The sequence below is a fragment of the Ictidomys tridecemlineatus genome, chromosome 12, assembly GCF_052094955.1.
Source record: "Ictidomys tridecemlineatus isolate mIctTri1 chromosome 12, mIctTri1.hap1, whole genome shotgun sequence".
Classification (NCBI taxonomy): domain Eukaryota; kingdom Metazoa; phylum Chordata; class Mammalia; order Rodentia; family Sciuridae; genus Ictidomys; species Ictidomys tridecemlineatus.
In genome coordinates this window covers 102,917,460-102,929,694 of record NC_135488.1, presented here as the reverse complement: position 1 = coordinate 102,929,694, position 12,235 = coordinate 102,917,460, and the positions used below count along the sequence as shown (strand labels likewise).

General features: G+C 34.0%; 1 protein-coding gene across 10 annotated transcripts in view; it reads right to left on the bottom strand.

Moving 5' to 3' along the window:
• Nucleotides 1–12,235, bottom strand: part of Itsn2 (intersectin 2) — a 126,350-nt gene that overhangs the window by 42,859 nt on the left and 71,256 nt on the right. For all 10 annotated transcript variants that reach the window (XR_013429185.1, XM_005322591.5, XM_040271373.2 and 7 more), the window contains 5 exons: nt 8,942–9,117; nt 8,441–8,582; nt 5,357–5,562; nt 3,052–3,116; nt 897–1,063 (listed from right to left, as the gene is read on the bottom strand). Coding sequence is in view for 9 of the 10 variants with exons in the window: in XM_005322591.5 (XP_005322648.2) it covers nt 897–1,063; nt 3,052–3,116; nt 5,357–5,562; nt 8,441–8,582; nt 8,942–9,117 (756 nt within the window). In the remaining variant the exon portion in view is untranslated. The remainder of the gene's footprint in view (nt 1–896; nt 1,064–3,051; nt 3,117–5,356; nt 5,563–8,440; nt 8,583–8,941; nt 9,118–12,235) is intronic.

Genomic DNA, 12,235 nt, shown 5'->3' with positions numbered 1-12,235 from the left:
AATTTCAGTTTCGATTTGTGGTAAATATCACTAGATATAACCGATATACTTAAAAAGAAACCTTCTGTACTCAATTTTTTTTTTTTTTTTTTTTTGGTACCAGCAATTGAACCCAGTGGTGCTTAACCAGTGAGTGACCCCACTTTTAAAAATGTTTTATTTAGAGACAGGGTCTTGCTGAGTTGCTTTAGGCTGAGGCTAGCTTTGAACTTGTGAACCTACTGCCTCAGCCTCTCAAGCTCCTGGGATTTATAGGCACAGGCATGTACCACCAGACCTGGCAACTTATTTATTTATTTATTAAGGCTTTCACCTAAGGGAGCTTTACCACTGGGATGCTTTTCCAGTTCTTTTTATTTTATGTTTTTTGAGACAGGGTCTAGCTAAGTTGCAGAGGCCTCACTAAATTGCTAAGGCTGGCCTCGAATTTGTGACCCTCATGTCTCAGCCTCTGGAGTTACTAGTGTGTGTCACTGTGCTCAGCCCTTAAAAAATTTTAAGTATATAAAAAGTCTTAAGAACTTCTGTACAACATTATGGGATGAAAAGAAGCAGGAACTTCAGAGTGTAAGATGAATTACACTAATGTTAGAGTCTTAAAGTAAAGATTTACAGACTCCTTCAAGGTGGTCCTTTGTAAACTTTGCTGAGAGTCCAGAACCACTCCTTGTTTTTAGTGATCATGAGGCTTAATGCTACATGTGGTTTTTGTTCTTCGAATTTCATGAAATCCTGTCCCTCTTATTTCTTTAATTGGATGCCTAAAATAAACTCTGGTACTGAAGCTAGTGTGAGTAGTTTCCTTGTAAGCAAGTAGCCTGGTCAAAACCATATATGGACTCTGTTTTAAATACTAATCTTGATCAACAAGAATGGAGTGATTTTGTTTTTAATACCTCTTGATCTTTTGGTTTGACATAGTTTGATGGAAAAATTCCAGTTCTATCTCCAATACTTCCTGTCCACCACTCTCCATCTTTCTGGGTCACCAGTATTTCTTCACCTTCAGTGAAAGTCAAATCTCCTGGTTCTACACTTGAATATGAATAAAGTGCAATATATTCTGTAGGGAATAAAGCAAAAGGAAGTAGATTTTAATTCTGATTTTATAGAAATAAAAAAAAGAAATTAGGTTAATCTCTAGGATCTTGTGTAAGTTTACTGTAAAAGACCTCTATGTCTTAAGAAAACCCAATACAAAAAGATCTGAAGATAGAAAAAGGAATAGAAGTTATAACAATTGCTTAGTAAAAGATTATTTAACATAAAGCTTTTCAATGAGTTTTTTCCAACAGCCTTGTTATAATCACCATTATTTTTTAATCATAAAGAATTACCTAAAACTACAAAGAGTTATTTAGTATCCACAGACAATGAAACTGAGGCTTAATACGATTAAGTTACTCAATATGAGATAATGGAGTCAAGCAAGATATGAAAAAAATGTTAACTTCCTTTTACAAAATGTATTTTAATCTGCTAAATTCTTTGTTCTTTCTTTTATATATACAGTTATGGAAATGCCCAATATCTAGCAGACAGTGGTACCAGAAGCCAAGACCTATCACAATGACCCAGCTTCAAGCATAGTGGTTGGTTCCAAGCAGATGCTCAACAAATAACTATTAATGAATTACCTTGAGGGAAATGTCCAAGTTTCTACATTGGCTTTGTTTCTTGTTCCTGTGATTGTTATTATTTAGAAAAAACAGTGACTATGCTTTAGAAGTCTTTTTCTTTCTTTTTAAGTTTTATTTATATTTGCTAACATGCAATTTGATCTTTTATCATACTAGAAAGGATGAGAAACACCATCTATAATCTATCTACTCTTCACATTCATTCCTGCTACTAACTTAGCTGATATAACAAAAAGCAACTAAAATGTTTAAATTGTAATAAGTAATTTCCAAAATGCTCCTCACTATTTTCCTAGGCCTGTCTGAGAGCACTCATTCACAGTACACCTATGGCTGCAGCCTAACTGGTGATTTAAAGTTCCCTCAACTTCATGGCCCTAACTTGATTCATTCTCTTCCCTCTGTCCAGAAGTCCTTTTTCTTCCTTTGCCACTATGTTAAGATCCTACTTTTTGTTTAAGATGATGCAACATTGCTATTCATAGGTCCTTCTCAAAATAGTTTTTGTTCACTCATTGTAGAATTTATCATAACTATAGGCTTATCCTCTTCATTCTATTGTGAGCACTTTGGAGACTATATATTATTTATTATTGTGTCTTTCAGGCTCTAAAATAAAATATTCAACTTAATGGTTACTGAATAAAATTTCATTTGCCATTAAATTTACTTATTTATTTTTAATTTTTTTTAGTTGTAGTTGGACACAATACCTTTATTTATTTATTTTTATATGGTGCTGAGAATCAAACCCAGTACTTCACCCATGCCAGGTGAGTGCTCTACCACTGAGCCATAACCCCAGCCCTAAAATTTATTTTTTAAGCAAAATAAAATACACTTCAACTAGTCAATTAATTTTATAATGGAAAATATATTTCATTTATAAAATCTATATAGCTGTTAAATCAAATATTACCTGAAATTAGGGTAGACAATCTTTGATTTTTCATCCCATTAACATAATCAAAATTTCTTAACCAAACAATACAAAGTACTATAGTAAAAATTTCTTTGTAATATTTATAACAAAGGGTTCCTTGACTTCAAATCCTATTTATTTATTTGGCACACTAAGCAAAATGCAGTTTAATTATAAACTAATGTACTGAAATTTCATTACTTCCTAAATACCTATATAATCAATCATCAAAACATTTTTTATTTGTAATCTTATTTATTGAGCCAATCTAGGCTGAATTTTTATAGCACTGACTTTCGAAAAATGCCAAGTACTATCAATCATATTTTTTATATCGTCAATATTCACATGAAGTAGACATGGGCAGCTTTTCTAACCTACTTTAATACCAAAGACACAGAAACAAGAGAACAACAATTGTGCATAGTTAAATAATTAGCCAGTAGCTAAACTGACCCCTATCTGATTTACGAATTGGCAAAAGCTTACCTTCTCCAACTGGATAGGCTGTGGAGGTAGCTTTCTTATTTACAGCTGCATATAAAGCTTCTGGCCTGCCAAATAAAGACACAAACAAATTAACAACAATAACAGAAAAAACCACAAGCAAAAAACAAGGAAGGTGATTTGATGGATATAGCAGTTTTCATCAGTGAATTCCTTTGGAGCTTCCTCAAATTAATCTAAATACTGTCTTAATATTCAGACTACAAATGCTCTCATATTTTATTTATTTATTTTTATGTGGTACTGAGAATCGAATCACATAAAAATAAATAAAAATAAATAATGAGAAATTATACTCCATTTGATTCAAATGTATGAATTGTCAAGATCATTGTACTGTAATGTGTAGCTAATAAAAAAATAAATAAAACAGAATCTTAAAAAAAGAAAACACATAGTTAAGAAAGATTTGATATAAAAAATAAATTATTTTATTCAAATTCAAAAAATAAAAATAAATAAATAAATAAATAAAATCCTTCTGAAATAAGAACTGCCTAATTATAAACTTAAATGTTTTAAAAACACTAAAGTAGGGCTAGAGTTGTAGCTCAGTGGTAGAGCACTTGCCTTGTACACGTGAGGCACGATATTCAATTCGCAGCACCACATATAAATAAGCAAATAAAATAAAGGTCCATCAACAACTAAAAAAAATTTTTTTAAAAATCCACTAAAGTAACTTCAATATGATTTATAGTTTTTCAAATGTGAGGTAGAGGTACTTTGCCTTTTTGAAGGAGCTTTTGAGACAACTGGACTTCGGTAAAAGGGAAGTCTTTTGATAAAGCACATAAGGCACTTGGCTTGGTTTAGAGGAAAGTGAGGGCAATATATGAATTTTATTAGTTGTTTAGAATGTATTACATTAAAAATATTTAAAAATTTTTAAAAGTATCAGAATATATGTAACAATTTCCATTTTAATCTGGGAAACTTTTCAGAAATTTAGAAGACTGGTCAACCAGATACCTGCGGAATGTTGAAGACTAGATACCTGTGGGATGCACAAAGGCTCCCCAGGTCCCATGAGTAAATTATATAGTAAGGCAGTTTTCAAGCCAACAAAGAAGGAACCTTACTAAATCTCATGCTACAACTGGAGGGGCTGCCTTCATTAGTGCTGATTCTTCATTATTGCAGGCTTTCAAGTTGAAAGATTTACCTTTCAACTTAAAAGGTCAGTTACTGAATGGAAAGTTAGAAGAAATGCCTTCTAACACAATTAAACTTAATCTCCTTTTGCTTACATTTTCTTTTCTGTCAAGTGCTATGGAATTAAATAAGATAATTCTTAAAAAGGGTGTAACACACACAGCACACAGATGTCAACTATGTACTGTTGTTAGTGCTATTATTTCACGCTTCCAAAAGTCCACGTCAGTAAATTTCTATATTTGAACTAAATGTTGATAAACAATTTCAGCACTAAAAATATTCTTAAAGATTAGTTAATCTTTTCATCAATCAATTAGAAAACTGCAGACCAAATAGGTTACTTCTTATTGTCTGGCAAAAAAACGGCAGAATCAAACTCAAGTCTCTTTATTTCCAAAACCAGTACCTTTTCATTATGTTACACTGCTTTTCTATTTAGATCAAATTCCAAACAGAGATAGTTAACTCAGCTTTATTTTAGTGCTTATTTCCTTGTATTAAAGATATTTGATAATTGGACTTTTACTGGGAATTAAAGGTCAGAGATCTTAACCTATCTAGTTTTTAGTTTTGCTCATTTGAAAATGCATTTCTTTTTCTTCTTTCCTCATTCCTTGAGCTAATAGAATTCAGTAGCTACTATGCATTAAGACTAATAGGCATAGAAAAGCTGAAAAATAAGTAACATATCTCATGACTTAAAAGGATGTAGGTATGAGCAATGGAGAGATTAGTGTTAAGGAACCCTAGAGGCCCAGAGGGAATGCCCCAATCTGGTAAAGGGGAGTACCTAAGCAAAGAATTGTTTAAATACTGAAAAAATATAGTAAACAAGGGAGAAATGCTCCAAGGAAATGCAAAGTTGCTTTTCTAGTTGATCTTCAGGTACACATCTAAAATTCTAAATACAGTACTTTGAAAACTTCATGAATTTGAAATGAGTAGAATGAAAGATATTATAAAACTGGCACAAACATCTGAAGTATGCTCTTATCGCCCCAGGAATTACCTTTCTGATATTCAAACTTAAGCATGAACTTTTTCTTTTATCACACAGTCAGTCAGACCATGGCTGGCTCATTAATGGAACACCGACACCCACACCCCGAGGGACACCCGGCATGCTTACTCTTCTCGCTTTATTTCACTTCCAGGAATGATCTTGACATAAGATTTTGGAAACCATCCTCTTCCTCCATGCACCTCCCCAAACCACCAGTTTTCTTGCTGTTCCAAGACCGTAATAACATCATGTTTTGAGAAATTCAAGTGATTATCTTTCTTTGCAGTCCAGGAACAAAGTGCCTGTGCTTTTAGGTTTTCTACAACCTGTCCCTACGAATATAAAGCCACAAACAAGTATTTTTAATTTGTTCTTTTAAGTTATACATGACAGTAGAATGTATTTTGACATATCACACATACATAGAGAATAACTTCCAATTCTTGTGGTTGTACATAATGTGAAGTTACACTGGTCATGTATTCATATATGAACATAGAAAAGTTATGTCCAACTCATTCTACTGTCTTTTCCATTCTCATCTCCCCTCACTTTCCCCCATTCCTCTGTCCAATCCAGTGAACCTCCACTCCCACTCCCTAGTCTATTGGGGGTCAGCATCTGCATATCAGAGAGAACATTTGGCCTTTGTTTTGGGGGATTGGCTTATTTCACTTAGCATGATAGTCTCCACTTCCATCTATTTACCAGCAAATGCCATAATTTCATTCTTCTTTATGGCCAAGTAATATTCCATTGCGTATATGTACCACATTTTCTTTATCCATTCATCTATTGAAGGGCACCTAGGTTGGTTCCATAGCTTAGCTACTGTGAACTGAGCCGCTATGAACATTGAGCCACAATGAACATTGAGCCACAAACAAGGAAATGCAAGACCACAGCAACTAAGATTTCTGTTTCCTCATACATAATATAGTTATAATTATTATTTTAACAGTAAACTAGGTATGGTGGTGACATAATCTTAATTTACTGACTGACTTCAAATTAAAAGAACAATGTGTAACCTTCTTGAATACCTACTATCTAAGGAAATATCATTACTGGCACAGAAGGTAAACAGTGAGTACTAAAGAAGTATTCATAAACCTGTCATTCATATATATCATGGAACAAAGGGAAAGAGGTACTACAAATCTTTTCTCTCCTCCAGCTTCCGGTGCCTCCTAACTGCAGTTGACTTAGTTACTCCAGCAGGCATGGAAATGGAGTTATGCTCAACCTCCCTCTGCTTTTTAGTTCTTCACTTGTTCAAATTCATGTTCATTCTTTTTTCTTTGTCACTCAGAGGAAGGAAATTTTTTGTTCCTTTAATAAAGTTAACCTCTTCTCTTGTCCTATAAATATTCCATTATGCCCCTTCACTTTCTAAAAATATTCTGTAAAATTAAATTCCTCTCTGCAGCCTTCAATTCCCTTTGTTACTTCTCTACTTTCTTCTACTTCTAAATTTGGAAAGAAATAGTCTTCAACTTGCTTTCCAGTGTCACCCCTTGACCCCTTCTAATTTAGGTTCTGCACCATCATTCTACTGAACCTCTTCCAGAAAAGGTTATTGATAATGACATCAAAACAAAAAGTTCCTTCAGAAATCTTTATTCTCCTTGATCTCTGTGCAGTGCTGACATCACTAAAACCCTTGTAGTTCCTAAAGCATGCCCCCTGGTGACTGAGGGCTCCTCTTCTGTCCAGCCCTCATCCCTCACTATTCCACATGCTTTCCTTAAATAACCTCATGTTAGCCCAAGACCTCAAATCTGTATTTTCAGGATAACTTTACCTCCTGAGCTCCAGGTACTACACCAAAATGCCTACTAGTATTTCTACCAGGTTGTCTATTACATATACCTTGAACTTAGTCTGTTTGAAACGTAACCATTTTTAGAACCCCTCAAACCCACTCCTCATCCACTGCCTACTGAAGACAACTTATCACTGTCCTTTCAGTTGCTCAAGCTAAAGATTCTGAAGAATTATCTTTATCTCCATCTTCCTCACTCTCCACATTCAATTGGCGATCTACTTCGTGTCAAGTCCTAACACTTTTCTAAAGCCATCTCCTCTTCTATTTTCATGACTATACCCTGGTTCGCACCAGCATCTCTTGTTACTTAGTTGCTTAACAGCCTGCCACAACGGTTTCCCTTGCTTTGCTCCTTTCTGCCAGTCTGGCCTCTACTTCACTGCCAGGGTTATCCTTCTTAAGCATATACCTCAACTCCTCTCTTAAAAACCTTTCTTGGCTTTTCACTGACAAGTTGCTTAGCAGGGTGGTAAATGCTTCCCTTATTAATAAACCTCAACCTCTCTCTCCAGTTTCACTTCTCCATGAACCCTATACTACAGCTATACTATGTATTTCTTCTTGCTTCCTGCAAACACTGTGCATTAACGTGCCTCAGTGACTTTTCTCAAAATGATCTTCCACTTGAGTAACTCCCCTTCAGTTTGGTAAAATCTGGCTTATCTTTGATGGTCCCACTAAAATACATTCCCTTCATGAAGACTGCTCCAATTCACACAGATTGAACAACATGCTCTCTCCCCCTCAGGGATTTGTAGATATCTTTATATAATTTGTCACATTTTACACTTATTTATATCTGTCTCCCTTATTAATTTATGAATTACTAACTGAAAGGTATTTTGACTTATTTTTCCTTAAATTTCTACTTCATAATAAAATGCTGGCACCTATAATCATGTAATAAACGTTCCTGAGTGAATCTGTAGGGCTTTATTTTAATGGAGTCTGAAATTTCTTTTTAACAATGTTAATGTATCAATACTTTGAATGTTTATATCTAAATCAGAAGTTATAAATAAATATATGTATATATTATATATATATGTGTGTACATATATATGTGTATGTATGTAAAATTTATATATGTATACATATATATTTTCCAGGGTTCTCAAACTACTTAAATTTAAGAAAAAACAACAAAAAACCTCAAGCCCCAAACAGCTTATCTTCTACTTGATACTATGGGAATGAATCATTGATGAGAATCCTTTAGGTAATAATCACTCCTTTAAGTGAATGGTAAGAACAGAAACCAAATGCTACAAACTCTAGTTAAATGAGTGAATGATGTTTTTGTACAAAAATCTTTATTCTGTTTCATATGAATCAGAAGCAAATTCAAAGAATAAAGCACACAAAAATTATGAATAACATACCTGTCCATGAATAGGTGATATGGACCCAGGGGACACAGTGCGAGTAAAAGCTGATTTTTTCTGCCATGATGAATTAACAGTTAGGTTTGAAAAAGATACATTTTGATAATCAGCTACTGATGCCGGTTGAGAAGAAAGTGGTCTGCAAACGTAACACTTTAATGTAAGTATACTTAATTGTTTAAAAATCTAATAAAGTACTATCAATTTTTATAGACTAATATGGTCTCCCTAATACATACTATATTTACAAGTGTACTATCCAAGTGTATATTATATACACTAAGCATAATTTGTGGAAAAACAGAATTCATGTAAAAACTACTGACCTATGTTTTCCTTTTTAAAATTTCAGCATTAGATATGGAATAAAAAAGGTTCTCTTGGGGGAGTACAGCCCGGATTAACAACACGAGGAAGCATCAGGTGGACCTGCTCCACATTAGCATACTACATTAGTTGGTAGAACTATATAAATCCCACTGTTTGCTCAAAACTTACTCAGAAGAAGTTGAGGTAGCAGATAAAGATACTGTAGGAGGAAGTAAGGCCTTCTTAGGAGATACAGCTTTTTCACTTGATGGCATTTTTTCTACATAATTGCAGGGGAACCAGCCAAAATTTCCTTTAAAACTACCATAAAGCCAACCAGGTTCTCCTACAGTTTTTTCATCAACCTATAGAAACAAAGAGGTGAACAGTGCTTAGAAATCTACACATTTATAATGGAAAGATATGCAGATTGTTGTATAATATTCTCTTTTACAGAATTAAATCCATTTAACTAAATAGCTAAAGAATTTTTAAATAATTAGGTTGCTATTTCAAGAATTGACAAGTTATTATTTTAAATTAGATTTTATCCAAATTAATAAATGAAAACAGTTAATAGCTTATGAGAGAAAACAATCTTGCCCCACTTCAAGGGTCCTTATGCCCTGACTTCCATTCCTAACAGTAACATGCCATTTAGTTGTTTCTCCTTATTACCATTTATATTTCTAAATAAGATATGGTTATGGAAAAATTAAAATTTACCCCTCTTTCACTACACCCTCTTACACTGCCAATATTGTTACATCATAATTTTTGGTTAAATTATATTTAATGTTATGTTATGACTATGTAAATATTTCACATCTGAGTCATGCAATGTTCTGATTACATTTCTTTTCTTGTAAACTTTTAATTTTCCAATAGATTTTTTTTTTTTCCACAATACTGGGGATTGATCCAGGGCCTCATGTATGCCACCACTGAGGCACATGCTCTACCACTAAGCTACATTCTTAGCCTCTACTTTCATTTAAAATTTTTTTTTGAGGGCTAGGGTTGGGTTGTGTAGAGTGCTTGCCTACCATGTGTGAGGCACTGGGTTTGATTCTCAACACCACATATAAATAAATAAATAAAACAGAGGTCCATAAAAATAAATAATTTTTTGAAGACCAGATTTTGCTAAGTTGCTGAGGCTGGTCTTTAAATTGTGATCCATCTGTCTCATTTCAAGTACCTTGGATTACAGCCTTGTGCTACCATATCCAGCTTATTACAGAACTCCTGAACTAACAGAACTAGAAAAACCTCTGCATACTGTTCTCTAACTAGAGAAATGTATTAGGTGATTTACCAGTTTCACTTCTCCCAGATATTTCCCTCCTAGTAAGACAACCTCCATTCATCAGTGTCTCTTGCTCTGCTTCTTGGTTCCTGTCCCTTTAACACAAGTTTCATCACTGGCTTTTTTGCCTCACACTCTACGTTTTTAACAAACCCATTTGCTCCTCAGTTTGATCAGTTCCCTCTGCAATAATTAACCCTACAGCTCTATCTTCAGAACTGATTTCCACTTACACCTTCAACTCCTTGGAGGATATTTTCAACTAGCTGTCCCATGAAACTTCCAACTGAAGTCTAAGACTGAACTTTTCTCTACACCTCCTCACCCCTGGCCCATCCTTCACCTAATTTTTCTGTATTTCTATTATTCTTACCACCAATGACTTAGTCATTGTAAATAAAAAAAAAAATGTGTGGTTCTTACCTCTATTATACTTCTGCAGCCAAACTCCTAGCCTTGCACTAAAAACTTCTGAACTTTTTTCAACCCCATCCTCACTAATCTATGGTAGAATTTATTATATAATACCTAAGATAATTGTAACTTTCACTCATCCTTCAAGATTTTGCCCTCAACCCAGCAACTTATCTTATATATACCATCATAATCAGAATTATCATATTGTATTATTTTAAAACTTTTTTTAATTATAGATGAACACAATGTCTTTTATTTATTTACTTATTTTTATGTGGTGCTGAGGATCGAACCCAGTGCCTCAACATGCTAGACAAGTGCTCTACCACTGAGCTACAACCCCAGCCCCTCATACAGTATTATTGATGTACATATAATCTCCTCCATTTGTCTGTGGAGCCTTTTCATTAACTCCATCTAGCATAGTATGTATCTGCTTATTTCCACTTTACTTCCCATACCTTTGCAAACCACTGATTTGACAGAGTTACATCTATTAAAATCATATAGAATCCATTAACATTTTTGAGGTCAGGAGCACTTTACCACTGACCTACATCCCCAAACTTTTAATTTCTTATGTTGACAAAGGGTCTCGCTAAATTGCTGAAGTTCTTAGTTAGGTTGCCCAAGCTGGCCTCAGACTTGCAATCCTCCTGCCTCAGTTTCCTGAGTTTCTGGGATTACAGGTGTGCACCAGTGTGCCTGGTTACAAACAACTTATTGAGGTATAATTAACCTAAACTTCACTTTTAACTTGCTAAATTTCATGTTCTAACATGTTCATGTGACTGTAAAAATCACCATAATAAAAATAATGAACATATCTATCATTCCCCAAAGTTTCCTCTTGCTCCATTATAAGTCCTCCCTCCTTCCTCTACTGCTCCTTCCACGTCTCTACACAAACACTGGTCTTTCTGTCACCATAGATTAGTTTGCATTTTCTAGGGTTTTATATAAATAAAATCATACAATATCCTTTTTGTCACCTTCTTTCTCTTAATGTATTTATTTTTAAATCTATCCATGTTGCAGTAAGTATGATTTATTCCTATGCAATTACGTTGATTGGATATACCATTTTAACTCCCTCCGTTCGACATTTTAGTTTTTCCCAGTTTTTAGTTATTACAAATAAAATGGTTAAGAACATTTGTCTTTAAGTGAATATATGCTTTAAATCCTCTTAAGTAAAATACCTAAGAGTGGAATGGCTGATTCATATGGTAGGTACATATTTAACTTTTTTTTTTTTTCCATTTCTGGGGATTTAACAAGCACATCTTGTGCAAACAATCTGCCCCTGAGCTATGATCCCTGATCTTTTTAAAAAAAATTATTTTGAGACAGAGTCTTGCTAAGTTGCATAGTCTGCCCTTGAACTTACAATTCTCCTGCCTCATCCTTCCAAGTAATTGGAATTACAGAAGTATATCACTGTATCCAGCTCTCTCTCTCTTTTTAATTGTTTTTAGTTGTAGATGGACACAATGCCTTTATTTAATTTATTTATTTTTATGTGGTGCTGAGGATCAAACCCAGTGCCTCAAACGTGCTAAGGCAAGCCCTCTACCTCTGAGCCACAACCGCAACCCAACTCTTTGTTTAATAATGTCTTACTGATACATAATTCACATACTATATAGAGATTAAAATCCAGTTTGTGTTTCTAAAGCCTATACTTTAGAATTGCATCACAGTGATCTAACAAACACAATTCCCTGCATCTTCTCTTATTCATCCATTTTATGTGG